The sequence below is a fragment of the Lathamus discolor genome, chromosome 2, assembly GCF_037157495.1.
Source record: "Lathamus discolor isolate bLatDis1 chromosome 2, bLatDis1.hap1, whole genome shotgun sequence".
Classification (NCBI taxonomy): domain Eukaryota; kingdom Metazoa; phylum Chordata; class Aves; order Psittaciformes; family Psittacidae; genus Lathamus; species Lathamus discolor.
In genome coordinates this window covers 9,495,799-9,515,801 of record NC_088885.1, presented here as the reverse complement: position 1 = coordinate 9,515,801, position 20,003 = coordinate 9,495,799, and the positions used below count along the sequence as shown (strand labels likewise).

The following is a 20,003-nucleotide window of genomic DNA, read 5'->3' as shown; positions in this document are numbered from 1 at the left end:
CCTGAATACCCATCTCCCCTTTATGCTGGAGAAAAAGACAGCCAGCTCCAAAGGCACAGCCTTTTATCCTCTGCCATCGGTACCCACTGTGTCATTGTGTCACATATCAAGCACTCTAAAAATATACCCTTTCTAACCTGCTGATCTTTATCCATCTTCTTCACTGGCATCCTATTAGCTCCCTCCACACTAATGAGTTAATCCAGTCTCAAGCTGCAAATCCCTTACACTGCCTTAAGTTAGTCACTCTTTATCCATAGTGCTTATAATGAATGAATTAAGAGGAACAGCTATATCATTATTTACTGCTTCTATTATTTTTTATATTCCAGGCAACTTTTATACAGAAATCAAAATACCTAAAGCCACAATGAAGGAAATACAGAGCAAACGGCACACACACGTGTACTCTGTCTGATCCAAAGCATCTTATATACACATTAGCCACGTGATGTAGATACCTGGAAGGGGCTGCTCAGCTTCATTTTAATAGAAAGAAGAAACTTCTTTCGGCTGGAGTTTCTTACCAACCAGGGAGAGCCAGGAAGCTTGAGAGTCAAGCAGCGTGTGTAGGTGGGATACCCCTCTAGAGTTACAAGTCCAAGAACAATGTATTCCTATAGGATGAATTTCATTCCTGGTCTTACCACTTCCAAAATCTATTCTAAATGTTCTGATCACTGTGTGGGCACCACAAAATACTTCCAAATACAATAAGCAGTAACTATTTCCAACTATAGCCAATGCTGCCTCCAAATCTGAAATCAGAGCAATAGATGCTCAAACACCATTTACACAGCTAAAAGTGGTTTGGTTGTATTTCTTTTAAAGCACAAGGGATAAAAACGGATTGTGTCCCAGTCTCTGGAAGACACGGTAACTGACAAAGTAGCAGTGAGAGTCTCATTCTTGCTCCATCCATTTCATAGGCTGTTGGAACAGTATCCAGTTGCTGTGGCAGTTTCCCTGCTTGCAATCACCATAGAGAAGGGATGCATCACATCAAGCATTAATTGCATTGCAAGAATTCAGGGCAATGTATGGAGAGGGTGTAATTGCTTAGACATTTATAGCTTAATCACTTCTCAATTAAGTCAACAGAAGATCTTGAATCTGCACAAAAGGTAATCCGAGTCCCTATTTGGCGAGCACAGGCCGTATCTATTCCTGTGTTGTGACATTTAATGAGAAAAACTCAGTAGCACTGAAAAAGATAGAAAACAAAAACCAAACCAACCAAACCCAACACACAAAGCCCTGTGCTAACAGCTCTGCTGAGCCTGCATAGAATCTTCCCCTCATTCACCAAGTGCATATAAAACCCTCAGACAAACCCCAAACCTGATTTCTAGGATGGAGCAATCCCAGGCACAGCTACAGGTTGGGCAAAGAAGAGATTCAGAGCGGCCCTGCAGAGAAGGACTTGGGGGTGCTGGTCAATGAGAAAATGAACACGGGCCGGCTGCAGTGTGCGCTCGCAGCCCAGAAAGCCAACCGTATCCTGGGCTGCATCAAAAGAAGCGTGACCAGCAGGTCGAAGGAGGTGATCCTGCCCCTCTACTCTGCTCTTGTGAGACCTCACCTGGAGTATTGCATGCAGTTCTGGTGTCCTCAGCATAAAAAGGACATGGAACTGTTGGAACAAGTCCAGAGGAGGCCACGAGGATGATCAGGGGCCTGGAGCAACCCCGTATGAAGACAGACTGAGGAAGTTGGGGCTGTTCAGCCTGGGGAAGAGAAGGCTGCGTGGAGACCTCATAGCAGCCTTCCAGTATCTGAAGGGGGCCTATAGGGATGCTGGGGAGGGACTCTTCGTCAGGGACTGTAGTGACAGGACAAGGGGTAACGGGTTAAAACTTAAACAGGGGAAGTTTAGATTGAATCTAAGGAGGAAATTCTTTCCTGTTAGGGTGGTGAGGCACTGGAATGGGCTGCCCAGGGAGGTTGTGAGTGCTCCATCCCTGGCAGTGTTCAAGGCCAGGTTGGATGAAGCCTTGTGTGGGATGGTTTAGTGTGAGGTGTCCCTGTCCATGGCAGGGGGGTTGGAACTGGATGATCTAACTATGCTATGATTCTATGATTCTATGTATTTTGCAAAACTAAAGCCCCGACTGGTACCTAAATAAGGCAGGCAGCTTGTGGCTTGCAGAGGCACATGCATACCCAGGGGTGTGATTTTTACATGAACTATGAGTTGAAGGAGAAGACTGGAGTTTCCTGAACATAAACGTATCCAAAAGCAGCTTTGGAGGTACCACTGTAAACATTATCCACATGCTTGAGCAAGTTATTTCTGGCAGCAGAACACAATTGGCTCGATAATGTCCCAGGGCTCTAACTTTCTAGCAAAGGTTAACCCTCGTGTCTTCAATTGTGGAATTTTTAGAGCTTCCTGCCTACTTTACTTAGTCCAAATCAATGCTCAGCCCTTCACATGGATGGCTTTGCAACTGGTGCTGCGGTTTTGCTCCTTGGCTTGTCCTCATCAGAAGAGGCCCATAATACTCATCGCTTGGCCCTAAACTATTCTCATTTATCAACTGTAATAAGTAGGCTTGATCAGAGTTTGAGAACACAGTCCTTTGTTCTTGATAGCATTTTCTGTGAAAACTGGGGCACAAAACATTTTAAAATGAAAAGCTGAAAGAGTCCATTTGTAAAACAGAGACACGCTTGGAATACATTTAGATTTAAAACCAAATCTTGGCAGAAGACCTAGGAAAAATAGTTTAAAGAAAAATGGATTTATATTTTTAAGTTTTTCTTCTCATTATAGTCTATAATGCATAAAGTCCCCCATTTGCAAGCTACTGGCTTCACTAACACTCAGTTGAAACAGATTTGAAGTATACAATCATCTCTCCTCAAAATAAAGGTGTCCATTTGAATGCTAATTGTTCAAAGTCAGGACTTCTGCCTTGCGCATGTTTGTAAAAAGAGAAGAGGCTACTGAAGAAAGAGAATAGGAAAGAAAACCAAGAAATAAACACCCAGAATATGTTTACGCTCCAACAATCACTAATAAGCTTACTGAAAGAGCATTTTAGAGACAGCAAAAAGCTAATCTAAGTTATCTATGGTGGTTATTTGTGTTCAGCCCCATTATGTAGCAGTCTGTAATACCAAGTTACCTGGAGGGGACTATACCCGCACTTTCCAGGAGTTCTCTAGACTATGAAGGAAAGAAACAGCTCGGAAAGCGAAGAGGTGCTGTAGCACTAGCAAGGGTAACAGTGCAGATCAGTCAACTTCAAGGACATTTATTAACATACATTCGTTTTAAGGCACTGCTGGCACATGTATTTCTATGCTCCCAGACTGAATGCTCATTTTCGCAGTCTTAACAAGCTTCTTTCAAAGCTAAGATTGTTCATGCCATGTTCATTATAAAGTTCGTGGTTTACATCTTAAATGACAAGTTCTATTGCAGCAAAACCCCAGCCTGGTTTGAGGCGTGCAGGAACTTTCTAGCTTCGCTTTGTTTCAGATACAGGAAAACTCCCACTCCCCAGCCTGCCCCAAACACCTGTAAAAAGTATTGCTCCATAAAAGCAAGCATTGCCTGCCTAATCCTTAATTTCTAGTGATATTCAGAGATCCAAAAGAAACAAGGGCATACATTTCATCCTAACACTACACACAGAGCCAGCTTTTCCTGGATCCTAGAATTACTCCTTAGGCACAACAAACCAAGCCATTATAAAGTGCAGAGTGCTCTTAGGCCAGCTCAGGACTCTCTTCCAAGCTGATGTGACTCAATGCACGGGTATTTTATCACTACAAAGTCCTAACTTCTAGCACTGGGGTGGCCATAAATGATCTTTACCATGTCATAAAGCCAGAAATCACCCAGACGGAGTGATTTCTCTACCTACAGTACACTTGGGGCACAGATACAGCTATGTGAAGAAGCAGCTGAAGCAATACAAGCCCTCTGATTAAGAGACCTGGGATTCACTGTAAGTGTCCCTATATTCTCCTTTCCTCAGCCACTTCTTTTCCTTCCCCCACCCTGAATTACTGCTCTGGACAAATTGTGACCTCTTATTTCCCTGACTGGGAATTATAACTTGGCTTCTGGTGCTCTTACTGGGACAGAACAGTATTATGGGCAGAGCAGCTCACTGGCAGCCAGGAGACCTGGTGTCTGTCTGAACAAGCCGTCCATCTCTTTTGTATTTCCCCATCACTCCATCTAGCCAGACTTTTGTCCTCGTCCTTCCCATCTCCTTGAAGTGCTCATGGAGATCAAGTCTGCCTCCACCTAGGACCTAGTATTCCTCATTAAATACTGATTTTAGGAGGAATGATACCCATCCCTTTTATAGGTTCAGCTTTTTACAAGGAATTATCAGAAACTCTGATGAGACCAGATGAAAAAGGGTGGCATTTTAGCCCTTCTTAAGGGTATCTACCCACATGTTAAAGGTGACTGAGAATCTGAGATGATTTGCTCAGTGAGCAAACTGGGAACAAAACAAAGGTTTTGATTCCCAGTTCTCCATTTTAACCAGTGGATAATACTCTCACTTGAGATGAAACCTGGTACATCTGCCTCTGCCACTTGTGAATCATATCCAGAAGTTCTACCGAAGAGTGCTTTTCTTTTTTAACTCTTCTCTTGTGAAGAAAGCATGGTCCTGTACTAAGGGAGTAACTTACTTGCAGCGTCTCCCAAATTAAAAGAAATGAGACATGTATGCTTCCACATACACACAGTGTAAATGTTATTGTCATTCTACAGTTTCCATCTTGGCTAGCAAAAGCAACAGGAATTCAACATAAGTAATTCAAGAGTAATTTAATCTCAACTAAATTCTGCTGATATTTATAAGCCCACGTGTTTTAATTAGATGATAATCTGCTACAGATTGAGGAAACGAGGGGAAAGCCCTTTTCTGTTTCCTGTTATGGTTTATGGAATATAGTAGTAACTATAATTAGAAGCACCTCCAAGTAAACCGAGCTGAAACAACATTTGCGGCTGGTTGCTGATGTCCCCCTCAAAATGTATGTCCACTTTGTGTGATCTGCAAAACACAGTGCTTCTGCCCCTCCTAAAATTCTGACTTAAATCCAAACCACAGCTATGTAACTCCAAGATGTTTCTTTTATAGCATCTGATGACGAATTGAATAGAAATAAAGCACTACAGTGATGTAGTCAACTCCAGGAAAAAGCCATATGCCTGAATCTGGCTTTATGCTTCTGTCTAATATCAAGAGGAACCCAGCAGTGTAAAAAAGCACCCATGACTTTCACCTCTCATCAGTTCTGTGAGCATTTGATTCAGAGACCCAATAAGCCTGATACGCCTCGTGATGTTATTGCCCTTTCAGGAAACACTTCCCAGTACAGGAAGCTAATCTTTGGTTAAACTGAGGACTGAATCTATGAGTATCTCTTAATATCTCCACACTTGATGGTTTCTGAAACAAGCTCTGAATTGTACTTACAGTGCATGGCTACTGGAATACAAATGTATTTGAAAACATAATCAAGTGAAAGTCATTAAATTGAAGATAGAAATGAAAAAAGCCAAAAACTAGATGATCAGAACGTATCTTAAAGTTTCTCATCTGCACTACCTGAAATAAACACAGTAGGTAATTTCAAATGGATTCATCTTTCCAAACACTGAGAGACGGGTTGCTTTGGTTTTCTGAAATTTGTTGGTGCCTGGCTGCTTTCTAAAGTAAGCTAGGATTGAAAAACGGATCCCAGGTCAGGGTATTCCCTAAAGGACCTGACTGTGGTTAGGGATGGGCTTCCTGAACACTCCTGCAGATTTGATTAGGATAAACTCAAGATCCCGATTTTGATCTCTGAACACTGCTACAGTTCTTAGGTCAAGCAAAAATGTCCGATGTAAAAGAATTCCTTAAGCCCTTTCACAAACAAAGCACGGTCTTAGCTTTCAGCTTTCTTGGCCTTCAGAATGCAAACCCTCAATTCACAGAACTCCTCACCAGCAGCAGCAATGGGAAAGCCGTTTCAAATAGCTCTGACCTCACATTTGAGGCCAATATCATTTTTTGTAACATTACTGAAACATATCCTTACACCAACATTCGTAAAGCAAAACCTTCACATGTATAGCGCTCTCACATCCTCCCCCAAACACACAATGGATAGATTTCAAAGACAAGAGAAAGCCATTGCAGTCTTCCAGTACGACACTGTACTCTGAAAATCTCATTCAATATTTTCTGCATCAATGCGCTAAATTTTGCCTGAACACAAGATAGCTTAAAAACAATACCCAGTTTAATCCGAAGAGTTCAAGCAAAGAATTCCTCTCAATCCTACATTAAGCTGCATCAATGGCTAATTACTTTCATAAGTACCCTATTTCTAATCCAATATAGAACACGGTGAAGTATATATGAATTTCTCACTCTGTAATCCTATTAGGGATCTACTTTTCCATGAGGAGAAGGTTATTCAGGAGAGAATAACAAGACAAAAGATCTCATTTTACATATGGGCATTGCTAGCTGCTGCCCAGCTGTTTCTTTTTTGATTATATTGACAACACAGGCAGTGATTTCTAAGATTAGGCAAGTTCAGTGTAAGTCATAATAGACAACTGAACTAGCCAACCAAAGGAAGAAAAGATGGCTGGTCAATTGGCACTACAAATCCTCAGTAATTGCGAAAATGCATGCATGAAGCCATAAAATACACAGACAGTTTCACTACGAGTCATCTTTCCACCTTTTACACCAGCAAATATGCAACTACTTTTCCTCATGGAAGTTACACTAGCTCAGTCTTCCTATTCAGAGGTTAAGCCTACTGCTTCCTTTTCAAAGTTTTGAGGCAAAATAAAGCCCTGGAGAATGCATTCAGCATGGCAGAAAATAATGATGAGTCAGAGATCTGTGTGCAGTTGCAGAGCTACAGTCTTGGTGGGATCAAGGAAACATGGATGGAGTGTTACCATGAGGGGATGTAGACTTTTTAGGAAGGACAGGATGGGAAGATGATGAGGAGCAGTTGCCCTTCACAGGAGAGAGCAGGTAGACTGCACAGAGCTTTGCTTGGGTATGGATGAAGTTAGGCCAGGGATGCCAAAGAAAACATGAAGGGCTTCTGTTAGTACATAGGCGATGAAAGGAAGACTAGTTAAAACGTGGGCCCATTGCTTAACATGACAGGGGACCTGGTTACACAGAAAATACAAAAGGATGAGGTACTGAAAGCCACCTTTGCCTCAGTCTTTATTAGCAAGACAAGCCCGCAGGAATCGCAGGCACCAGAGACAGGGGGAAAGACTAGAGCACGGAAGATGTACTCTTGGTGGAAAAGGATCAGGTCAGGGAATACTTAAGTAAACTGCCACATATAAATCCATGTGCGTAGATGGGATGCACATGAGTGTGGAAGGAGCTGGCAGATGTCATTGCAAGGCCATATTTGACAATCCTTTAGCAATCACGGCAACTGGCAGAAACACACAAAGACTGGAGGAGAGCAAACATCATTCCTGTCTTCAAGAGGGCAAGAAGGAGAACTCTGAGAACTACGGGCTGCTTAGCCCTATCTCAATTCCAGGGAAGGCAATGGAGTAGCTAATCCTGGAAACCATTTCCAGGCATGTGGAAACTCCTCAAGAGTAGTCACCATTGAAACATTTGTCATATGCCTACGGTTATTCTCTGATACAAAACTCCGTAAGTGTAAGCTGTAAAAGCTATACAATTAAGACCTCTGTTTTCCACTGCACCTTCTCGACACAAAGCTTAGGACACAGAATAGTCTGTTAAATCCAAGTTAAAGTAGCATCACCTTGTATAACCAGTACCCTTGGTTGGTTTTGATTAAATAGCTATGGCTTATTTAGAATCTTGGGGGTGGAGGGGTGTCATCAAAAGACAAACTTCATGCAGCAATCTGTACTCCTGAAGAGGAGTTGCTTCCCAAATGATTTTTTTCAGGTCCATGTTTGAACTTTAGCAGCTGCATGAACTGGAAGTGTTTATGGAGTTTGTTCCCGATTTCCAAACACATACGTAGAGCTTTGTGGGGCCGCCTCCCTGCATGTCCAGTACCGAGAAGAACTATACAGTAATAGCATTTGCAGTTGTAAACGCAGTATACTGCATTTTCATGCACCACTTAAGTTCACCTCATGTATGTTTTACATGTAGAAAACGCAACACCAAAATATACCACCGCTTTTCAGTTTCATTGCTACTCTTTGCCTTTATACTGTCCACAGAAAGAAACTGGAAGGATAGCAAAAGTGATGTTCTTAGTGATTGTAAGCAATCCACCTCATGTAGTAAGTCTGCCACAGTGAAATACTAAACAGAACCCCAGAAAGCCAGTATTTATGATAGTATTATCCTCCCTCTTACAGGGCTCGCTGCACCCCTCTAACCTGAAGCTCTTCGTGTTACAAAACCTGAGTACACGATGTATTTGACACCTCTCTAGAAAACAGCCGCTGAGACACAAATTCTAATGACTGCTTTTACAGGTGCCAATACAATGATAGTTTTCAATGCATCTTCACCTTCATATACCCCCAAGCGAGTGACACACAGGTTAATCAATGCCTTAAGATTTAATCAGAAAGTGTTGAGAAAGAAGTCGCCGTAGTGTGATACAGATAAGCAACAACCTAGCTGAAGTGGGTAAGTGCTTCACAGGGTTTCAAGGAAATACACAACAGGGTAGGCAAGGCAGGCAGAATAAGGCAGAGCAAAACAAATCCCCTAAAGATCAGTAACTCACCCTTAACTCTCATTAGCTGCAAATGTTTAGCAAACAAGAAGGGTTTAGCAACAATCCTTATTTTTGAGTGGGAACTGACATTAATAAAGAAAAGACATAATCTAAATAACCTTTCTGGGCTGCAAAGTCAGCAAGAGAAATGCAGCAGGGCACAGGAGCCCATTTCTTCTTCCCTGCTGCCTTTCATCTGTCCCCAGCACTGACAGCTCCCAGGGATGGGCTTCTCTAAGGAAAATTATCCTGCCCTTTTGGCTACTCATCCTACTGCTCCTGCTCTAGAAGGCATTTGTTTTAATACATCATTGAAAATAACCAGCACAATTCCTCCTCATCAGTAGTTACAAAAACAAAGGTTTTCTTGGGTTTGTTTGCTTTTAAGCAAGAATAATTGCAGTTAAGGTATGCTTTTAAGCTAGTTTTTATGGAGACTAATAGGAAAACCAATCAAACTCATCATAAAAATGACACCACAAGCATAAAGGAAGATATATAACTACTACAGAGATTAATGTCATGACCGGAAGTCACACTGCTAAGCCAGCCTGCACAGTTCTAGAGAGGAAGGGGAGAGCTTCCTTTGCTTGATGGGAATAGATGAACCACTCCAGCACAGAAACAAGTCAAGACACGATGGAGAAAACAGGAAAATTATGGAGGCAGGAAATGTGGGACTCTCAAGTCTACTCTTGCTGCTCTTCATTCAACAGCATAGACGGTCTTAACATGAGAAGCAAGTTATAAAACTGTTCAGCACTGGGTAAGTCTCCCGTAGAGCATCTTGCCTAGCTTCAGCCACAGCGCTTTAAGATATAGTTACGAAGTAACTGAAGAGAGGCCAATAAAAGCAAAAAGATGACCAGTGAAGAAAGACCAAACAAGCTGGGCATATTTTAGCCTAAGGCAGAGAAAAGGGAGATGTGGGGGGGCACTCCCACTTGAAGAATTCTAAGAACCAACTAACTAGGTATGCAGCAGGAATACGCCTTCACCTTGAAGCAGAGGGGAAGAAGGATGGATCTCCTGAGGTCATTTCTAGCCCTACACTACATTTTTCTAGGATTTGGAAATGGATTTGATCCTTCGAAACTGCAACAAATTCTTATCTCCAGAGGAAGACACCCCTCTAACAGTGCTATATTTCCGGCTGACCTTTCCCCAGAATGTTGTCATTTATTCCCATTCCAAAAGACTCTTCCCACACTTTGGTGTCACTGAGCATCAAGTCCAAAATATCAATCAACTTCTTTATATATCTCTCTCAGATAGAGTAATCTCTCTAGAATTAAAGGACTATAGGTTTTAGGTTTTGATACAACACAATTAGGTATCAGGGCTTCATATAAAATAGTTTTAAACAGAAGGTTACGGAAGCATTAAAAAATGATCAGCATGTGAGTAGAGCCTGAGCAGAAAGCTCTTTAATGACAGGGAATTTAAGGGAAAATACTTGAGAGAAGTAAATGAATATTCTTTCCAGCAGAATGATTTCTTTGAAGACAAAAATCAAAATTATGCAGGTCTTTTTTTTTTTTTGCTTCAAAAGAATCACTTTGAAGGTAAAATATACCTACCCAAAGCAATTAGGATGAGAAGAAGAAAGACAGAGAAAGAATACTCCAAGGGCCAAGTATGCAAAACTGAAAGAGCTAGTCAGTCAAGGTATAATCATCCATTTCCCCTGAATTATATTTATTTAATATGAACATAAAGGTGTGCAGAAGAGATGAATGAGTTACAGGAGGAGGTAAAATGAAAGCTCTAAAATGTTGTTCTTCGGAAAGCATCACCATTATCAGATATTAGAGAGAACTACTTGCTGTAAGTCAATCACATTTCTGTTTGAAATCAAGATTACGTTGTGCATGGCTCTGTTAGCAAATACTAGGAAAAGAGAAATAGAAGATTACTGAAGGAATACTACTACAGCAGTTAGTAGTGCTTGACAGACTCCACTCTTGGTTTTAGCAGGAGTAGAACTCAGCCATCAAACTTCTCATAGGTGACAAAGAAAGAAATGTTAACTTTTACTTTAAGACTACAGTCTTCCTCTCCAACTCTGCTCTTTACTCTGAAGGACAGGAAGAAACTGAGCTTTCCCTGGCCTCTGTCATACACTTGCCAGGAGATGAAACACAAAATCCGTGTCAGATTCTGCTGCATGAACAAAACTGTTCATACATTTGTAAGTTCTACCAAATACCTGTCTCATTCCTTTGCCTGAAAGTCAGCTTTATTCATTTATTTTCTTTTATTAAGCAATTTATTTATGAATTCCTGCTCAAAACAACTGAAAATCCTAAAGACATGCAAAAAAGACCCTTAATAACCTCAGATCACACAGCGTTCCATGGCTCCACTAAAGAAATGAGAAAGGACTTCAATGCAGTATTTAGCATCACAAACCCAACTCAACACTTCCAGGGCAGAAACCTAGGATCATTTATAATTTAAAGGGCATTACAGAAAACAAGAACATATTCTCCTTTCAGTTATACTTCCTCACCCAGCATATACATTTATAGACAACATCTGCACTTGCCTTTACTCACGTCCTATGCCCTGATGCTTATTTAGAAACAATTCAAAATGACCTAGTTTATTACCCATCTCACTTGACAAAGCAGGTTTCCTCTAAGGCCTCCCAAGAAGAATGAAGAGGATATACTTTGTTTCAGCTCTAGGCAAGAGGCATCACATGTTCCTCTAGTCAACCCTTGCTAAGGGCACAGCAAGTTTTTTCTGAGGCTGCATCAAAGGCCTAGCTCTGATGGATGTATAAAATACGACAGTCCTAGAGCAGAGATTTCAAGTGGAAAAAAGACCAGTGGGCTTAGGGAAAAAAGGTATTTGAGGCTATCTGTGTGCTTTTAAAAAGTGTGGCTGGGAATAGAAGTTAATGTGGAGAAAATATTATGCTGCCTGCCACAGTTTGTTAAAGTACCATGCACACACAGAGCAGGCAGCTGCTTCAGTAACTGCTCCTCCATACATTACTTCCATTGAGATGACTTCAACAGCTTCACGTTTACTATTAACGTACCTGTCCTGACTTCCTTCTGTGATGTGATAGAGACGATTGGCACCTCCATCAGCACAAGCTCTCAGTGCAGCTGCAAGTGAAGAAATAGAACATCAATGCATTAGCATTATAAACAAACATAACCAGTTACTCCATTACTGACATTTCTGTGTAATCTCAATTGTTCACTGAAGCATAGGAAAAAAAGTTGATATCTCACATGGCTTTTATCTTCCTATACTTGACGACTTTCCTTGTTTCTCTAAATAGATATTTGAAATTATTTTATCAGACTAGTCTAATCTTCATCTGACTAGCCACTCTACTTCACAAATAGCTTATTTCTATCTATCCTAACCTACTGCCCATCAGCTTAACCACATGGGGGCAAGTACTCAAAACCTGGAAGGGGCCCATCCTCCATGGATGGGTATGTACTTCTCTGAACAGGTAGGAATTTAAACCTAGCAATCTGCTCACCCATGACCTGCATAAAAACTGGGGCAAAAAAATATTAGTTAGGCATGACAACATCAGTTTTCTCTTTTTTCTTCCCCTCCGATGACACACATATGAACACTCTACTGCCTGCAAGGCCAGGCTGGATGTGGCTCTGGACAAGCTGATCTAGTTGAAGATGGGCCTGCTCATTGCAGTCATCTTGGACTAGATGACCTTTGCAGGTCCCTTCCAACCCAAACTATTCTATGATTCTGTGACAACAGCTCCTATACTGTTCCACAGACTGTTCGAATCATCTGATACAAAGCAGATGGGTTAGATCTTGGCTTTAAATCTTGACCGATGCTGGTACAAAAGGAACAAAACCACAATAATTTTCTGTGCTTCCACATAACGTGGGGACCACGAAGGGTTCATGCCAATTGATTTTCAACAAGCACAAACATGCTGTTCTTCTGTGATCCCTTTGTTTACATAGACTTAAGTCAGACAAAAGAGAGAAGTTGAATAATATTACAAAATCAGGCATAACTTGATAGATTTTATTCATAAGCATTCCTATAAATCACCAGATAACTAAACACACAGTTCTTTCATGAGACTTTATTAAAGATGATAAGCTGTTAAAGACTGAAAATGACCATCTTGTTTTAGCAGTCTTTATCAGTTTTGCTCTGAGATGCACAAGTCAGATAAGCACAGCACACAAGATAAAAGAAGCTGTAGCTTCTATACTGCAGCAGAATGTTCCTTCCAGGTCTGGAGGCAAAGAGAGACCAACTGGTAGACCCAAGAGGGTTGGAAATCAGAGGATCAGAGGGAAGGAGGGGAAAAGGAAAAAGAAGAGAGACAAAGAAAGAAACAGCCCGCCCAAGTATTAGGGAAAAAAAGGTATAAAAAATCAGATCAGGCACTTCCTGCTGCTGAGAATCCAATTTTCAGCTAAAGCTGCTTTGCTTTGGTGTTTATTTCTCAGTTACAACCTCTCAGCAGTGATACAAACCTAGTTTTCCTTTTGGCACTCATTAGGAGGACAATCACCTATGTCCCTAGCTTAGCCAGCCTATGCAAACTGAGACAACAAAATTCGTCTCTACACCTGCTCCCATCTTTGAGCTGTTCTTTCTTATTTGGCTGCTGAACTCCCACAACAGGAGAAGTTCTGTGTGCATATATCTACCATGCAGTACCATGCGACCTCAGATGAGGCTTTTTGCACAAAAGGAAGAAAGCAGGACAGCACAAAAGATACCAGTTCATCACAGGTAGCTTTGGGTACAGCAACTTTTCTCCTGAAGGCAGCAAGAATGTGCAGGGCAGGAGAACAAGCACTGCACTCCTCAGTATCTCTCCTAGCACTGCTCCTGTGATGCCTGCTCTCTTCATAGTATCACTACACACTATGGCAGAGCCTTGGGCAGACCAAGTTCTTCTCTGTCCCCTTGTCTTACTTCACCCAGTCTTTCAGCCACCATCCAAACCCATATTAACAACCCAAGGTCAAGCAGATTTGGTCCTGACAAATTCCACTAAGTGGGACCATTTCTAAATTATGGTAGCTGGCCAGCCACTTACAATGGTTAATCACTATGTTAGGCTCTTGCCAGGTTCCTCATCCATCCTGATGAATGTAAACATCACAAGACAAGAACAACAACCCTTTTTACCCACTCTGATTGGAAGCTTTTAACTTCTCCTTTCACTTGACATTACAGCTGAAACTGGATTAATGTAATTCCTTTCACCTTAAACTGGATTAATGTAATTCCTTTCACCTTGGCATATTTGTTCTCTCCGGTAGTTCAGCTCACACAGAAGTTAGTAACAGCTTATCGCAAAAACAGTACGTAACACCTGTCCTTAAATTAGCTGTCCTGTGCATCAGTTTATTTAGCAGATATAAGGCATCTAAGTGAGGCCTAGGACTTAAGAAATTACAGAATCTCTTCTCTCTCCTTGAGCTACAAAAGCAATTAACCAATGGAGATACTCCTTATAGTCAAAACTGTAAGAAGGCCCCAGAAAAATTATTGGCTAATGTTGGGTACGGAACCTGCCTAAAGGATGCTTCCCAGGCAAAGACAGCCCTGGCTTTTTCCTTCCTGGAACAGTGCTTTTTACATCTGTTCTCCCACACTTTAAGCAAGTGGCTTACAACTTCTGAGAAAACAAAAAGAAGGGATGAAATAAAGAGAAAGAGAGATGAAAGAGGATATTACCTGTCTTACTTTAAGACAGCCACAGTTTTAACTATTGTAAATTATCTCAATGGATTTACCACAAGCGAAGCCCGGCCTAAGATCTTTTCACCTGATCTTGTTTTAAAACAACATCACCAAAACTCCCCAAGTATGACAAAACAAGTCAGCCTTCCATCAGTCTGGTTCATGCAAAACTACTGAAGTTCTCTCAAAGACCTGAAGGTGCCTAAGTAACAGGTCTATCACAGTTACACACTGCACGCATGGATATGGGGCTGCTATATGGTATCTCAGATCACAATAGTTGCCTTACATGACTTCAATTTAAAGCTGTCCCCCACACATTTATTATTATAGATAAGAATAAATAATAATAATAAAATAATTAAAGTTCAGCAGCATTGGAAAGTTATTTCAAGAAAATATTTATGAGGTACTGATCCTTTACCAGCAAGTTAATAACTTACACTGGAATGAACCAAAGCCCCTGGTGCTTTAAGTAACTAGCAGGTAATTAACTGATTGGCTGGAGGCCAGTAAATCACATTATTTCTACAGCTATGAAGCAAGCCTTGCTTGATAAGAAGTAATGATACGTATTAGGTGGAAGAACATGTATCCTTATTATCTGGAAGTGTTTAAGGAGACAGTCAGCACTTCCACATGTACAATTCAGATAGAAAACTCTCTATGAAAAGATAATAGGAACTGATTTTATACAGTGCCTTTTATATTAGAGACAAAATTGCTTTACAAACAACAATTTGGCCAAGATGCACCATAGCAACTGTGTAGGCAAACCTAGAAGTCTCTAGGCACTTTGCAATGGCTCACACAAAACCTCATTAACGATTTCAGCAGAAACTGAAGGTCCTGAACAAGATGAGGGCTTTGTTTTGCTTGGCACTGTGAAAACAGAGACACTTTCTTCCAAGAAGTTTACAATTTAAACACGTGTGAAAAGAAAGGTGGAAGGTGACACAGAGGGACAAAGTACTTATGGTCACGCATGGGTCTAAGGAAAGTTATCTTCCAAAGACAAGTTATTTTCCAAAGACAAGTTATCATCTGACCAAAATGGATGGTAGGGCTTGTGGAGGGAAGAATAACTTAAGTGGTCATCCAGAACACGAGATCTTGCACACACCTTCTCTTCTGACCCAAAGATTATCATCCCATTACTGGGCACCCCTTGATTTTGCCATATGTGCTGCATATGGAAGTAATCTCTAGCTTATGTATGTTAGGAAGAGCTAGGTCAGTAAAGACATTATCTAAAGGCCTTTAGTTAATCCTGCCTCTGTGAACAGAGCCAGAGTAGGAAATGGTCACCCAGGCAGATTGCTGAGCTCTGATGGGTCAGGAGGACCAACACCTCCAGCAAAGATGCTGTGATACGCAACAGGAAGCAGTAGCTTTTCCAGCCAGCACAACTGGAAGCAGAGGAGACTTGTGCTCGTGGCCATCCTGCTCAGCTGGAGAGCCCCAAGGTACTATTCCATGCTTTTGCTATTAGAAGACATGGCACTAAGAGCACTGGAGCGCAAGAGCACTGCAGCCCCAGCTCAATGTGTGAATCTGCTCTCCTTGGCATTACAAGAAATCAAAACCTTTCCAACCTGACTATTCTGTGTTAAACTCCACTTCTCAGAAATAGCCCACTCTGTCAAATTACCACCTTTTCTATCAGTCAAATTCCTTTCTGATACAACTCAACGTCATTCAGTGAACTAGGGAATGGAGATGAAACCAGAAAATCAACTGTTTCATTGTTATGCTTGGTAGAAGAGTACAGAAGGGGAACTCAATGCCACTGCCAGTTGCTACCCAAGTTACAGGGAGTAGCATACGTTCAGTCCAGTAGTGTTTGAGATTACAGCAAGAGTAAATACCCTTAAGCTCTAGCTATGATGCAGAAGAGTTACATTGAGAGCATATCATCAGTCCATGGTATCTCTGAAAAGAGCTTCTTATAGGCAATGCGAATGAAGCAACCAAAGTCTTTCTGAGTAATGATGTCCTTCATTTTAAATGGTGTCTCTTTTGTTAGGAACCAGTGAACTATTTCCCTTTCGTGACTTAACTTGAGAGAGCAATTTTAGGACTCATCATTAGTGATTATGGTTTTACAAAAATTATTCTAACAAAAAATATGGAAACAATTTGTATTCTATTTGTACTTTCTTGTTTGGTTAAATATAAATACTTCCTGTCACTGTGAGACAGCATATAAAAGGCATATCAAACACAAAAAGGAAGGTCTTTGCTCTGAGATAACGAGACCTGATGCTTTTTGCAGAAGAGAAGCACATATTTTATCACACCATGAATAGTCCTGCAAATTCAGGTGGGGGAAAAGACTCTCAGAACGGATGCAATTCTTGCAGACTAAGATGACAGTATAAAAAGGAAATACATTTTCAGACAGTACCAATACCTGGGGATCAAAAGCATAACTTTATTATTCCTAGTCTATTCTTTCTTGCAATTAGCATTTAATTTTTTTCCACACAGATCTTGAAATGAATCCATGGTTTTGCCTAAATTCCAATTTATGACATCTACCCCTAAACCTCCTTACCATATCCCCTCTGCTCCTTTTCTAATTTTACACAACTTCTTCTAGGTATGCGATCTCTTTCCCTCACTCCTTTATTGATTCAGTAACCTGGTAACCATAATTAACTTGCCAGCATAATGTACACATAAGAGAACCCTGCCTAATTAATGACTTGGAGAGCTGGTGGTAATGTATATGTGATAATATATGGCAAATACACAGAGAATTGCTTGGTTTGTTTGATACATTTGGCTAACATATTTTTGTCTCAGCATTACTGAAAACGTACCAGTTGTCAGCATCAAAATGCAGAATCTGTATTTCACAGAATCATAGAATATTTTATGTGCTTTCTCTTTTCCTCCTTTGTCCTGCAAAAACTGCAGAAACATATTTAACAAATCCATGGCTTTTTATGGCTGCAGGTTGCTAGCTAGGGGATCTATTTGCTTCCCAGACTATTCCCTCCCACCCATGTGTTTGTACCTGTGTCATCAGGACTGCATGCAACTGCTATTGGATACCAAGTACAGCGCACTGCAGACATCTCTCTTCTGGTCATCTGCAGCTCTGTTTAGCAATTCACCTGTCAGTCCATCATAGTTTTCTGCTTTGGAGTTGGACACTGGTCTTGCTAAGGGGCTTCTGAACTATTTAAAATAGGTCTATCCTTAATTAATTATCAGTCTAAAACTGAAAAGGCTTAGCTCCTGTCACTGGTATTTTAAATTCACAGCAGTGCACATGGCTTTAAACCAGCACAATGAAGAATGTCACCTGCTCTTAGGATATTCTGTGGTTCCAAGCGGAATGAAAGAGATCTGCAGGTGCTTTCTAAGCTGCTGCTACAGTTGCACGTTCATGTGGCTATGAACATTAGCAAGAGCAGTCAGCCTTCTGCAGCAGTTCTCAGCACTTTCTAGGATTGAGCCTATTCTTAGGAACTTCACCCCCAAATCCTCCTTTTTGGCTCTTTATTTCTGTCATTGGCAACACAATTTTTCATGCATACTTCCAGCCAAGGAACAAGTTTTAATTTTACAAATGCTGTGAAGAAAACAATCGTTACTATTCTTAAATTGTCTGTGTACCCAAGAAAGGCTCATAAGCTACAATACCTCGTACCTGACTTCCATGCCATCTGTATCACACAAAGAACATAGAAGCCTAGTAGTCCTCAAGTAAATGGTTCACCAATGCTGGAGCTGGCAGCCTGCTTCCATACGGACTGGACTGTGGATCTCAGATTAAAAATCAGTTTACATCTAGTAAGGTAATTATATGTTTCCTACAAAACTGCTGCGCTTCTTTAATCACTCTGCTTTGAGCTGTAAGTATCATAGAGATCTCAGATAAGCAGAGCAGGACTCATTAAGCAATTAAATACGAGAATGCAATGAAAGAACCAATGTGCTGATGAATTAGGAAACACTATTCTTTTCTCAGCGCATTGATTCAGTATTGAGCAAAACCCATGCAGATAACATCTCTCTAAAGAGTTCACACGGAAACGAAACACAGGGAAAATGAAACCATTTCTCCACAGACAGAAACCTCCCCTGAATTTTAGCCAAAAGCTAAGTTACACAATCACCAAAACTCACTGAGCATTGGAACCGGTTGCCCAGAGAGACTGTGGAGTCTCCTTCCCTGATGATACTCTAGAGCTGTCTGGACACAATCCTGAGTAATGTGCTTTAGGTGACCCTCCTTAAACAGGGAGGTCGGACCAGATGACCTATGGTAGTCTCTTCCAACTGCAACCATTCTGTGTTTCAGTGAAAAGAAAAGCTTACTTTAAAAAAACAAACATTTTAAATCTTAATGTCCATTGGGGGGGGGAGGAAGGAATAAAAGATCAACCCTTTTAGAAACAAATTCTTAAGTTCCAAAAACCAGGACCACAAGCAAAAACAACAAACAACCCGGAGTATCAGTAAATAGAGTAGGAGTAAAGTGCTGTCAGAGTCAGAGATAGGGGCAGGAGAGCAACTGCGTTCTCACTAGACTGAGCTTGTAGACTGTCTTAAGGTACAGTTCCACACAGAGTTCATTACAGTGATTCATATTCAAGGCTGCTTGGTTTGGAGTAATCTCTTGTCAGGTGTTAGATTTAATATTCTTACAACCCTTACTTAGGATATGATTTTCTCTTCTCTTTCCTGTCATTCTTCTCCCATTCTGTCAAACCCAGGAGCTCAGGTACTCACTGTGCTGCCTTATGGCCAGGCTTCGCACGCAGGAGCAGCACCATGCTGAGTGAAAACCAGGAGGAAAGAGCCCAAACATCAAAGTACTTTCTGCCTTCATTTTGACTAAAATCTAGGTGACCTTTTCCTGACAAGGCTACGTGGCTTCATGACACTGTGGGAAGAAACAGGAAGAAGTTCATTCTTCTCATTTCCTGCTCCTTTTGGTTTAGTGCTCTCTGTTTGGAAAATGATAGCTAAAGCAATAATGTAACATTTAACCAGCTTTTCTTTTTGCTCTGGGCACACATTTACTATTGCCAGGTCACAGTAAAAACGTGTGATTAGAGGGCAACCCCCAAAAAAGGAAGAAAAAAAGTGGAAAAAAGCACTGAAGTGCATAATGTTAATCCTGAATTTTTCCTGATAAACTGCCTGTTGCGAATGTCTTTAAAGAATAATTGGTCAAAGGTCCTCACAAATCAAATAAGCTGCTGAAACATAGGCAGCTACCTGTGTAGCTGCCTGTGCCTTAGTCTTGTCTTTTCCACAGTGAGAAGGAACCCAAGCTCTCTACACTCATGTATTTGCCAGCCTTTCCCATGGTGCTATGAGCCAGCCCTGGAGCTGGGTTGGATCCTGGTTTCCAGACTGACAAACCCCGAAGCTTGCTCTGGACTGTGGCTCTTCCCTAGAGGATGCAATTAGTTACTAAAATCTCTCACTCAGACATTGCCTATGGAAACCCCAATTGTTGATGCTGCGCTGAGTCTCAAAGATCAAACCCCTGCAGACACCATGCCGGCTATTCTTCATCATATATCGCATCA

The 20,003-nt window shown here is 41.2% G+C and overlaps 1 protein-coding gene across 6 annotated transcripts in view; it reads right to left on the bottom strand.

Moving 5' to 3' along the window:
* Nucleotides 1–20,003, bottom strand: part of TPK1 (thiamin pyrophosphokinase 1) — a 285,344-nt gene that overhangs the window by 158,616 nt on the left and 106,725 nt on the right. For 5 of the 6 annotated variants that reach the window (XM_065665656.1, XM_065665659.1, XM_065665658.1 and 2 more), the window contains one exon: nt 11,783–11,852. In XM_065665656.1, the coding sequence (XP_065521728.1) occupies nt 11,783–11,852 (70 nt within the window). Of the gene's footprint in view, nt 1–11,782; nt 11,853–19,194; nt 19,310–20,003 lie in introns of those variants that run through there. The other variant, XM_065665657.1, reaches the window with a different exon arrangement.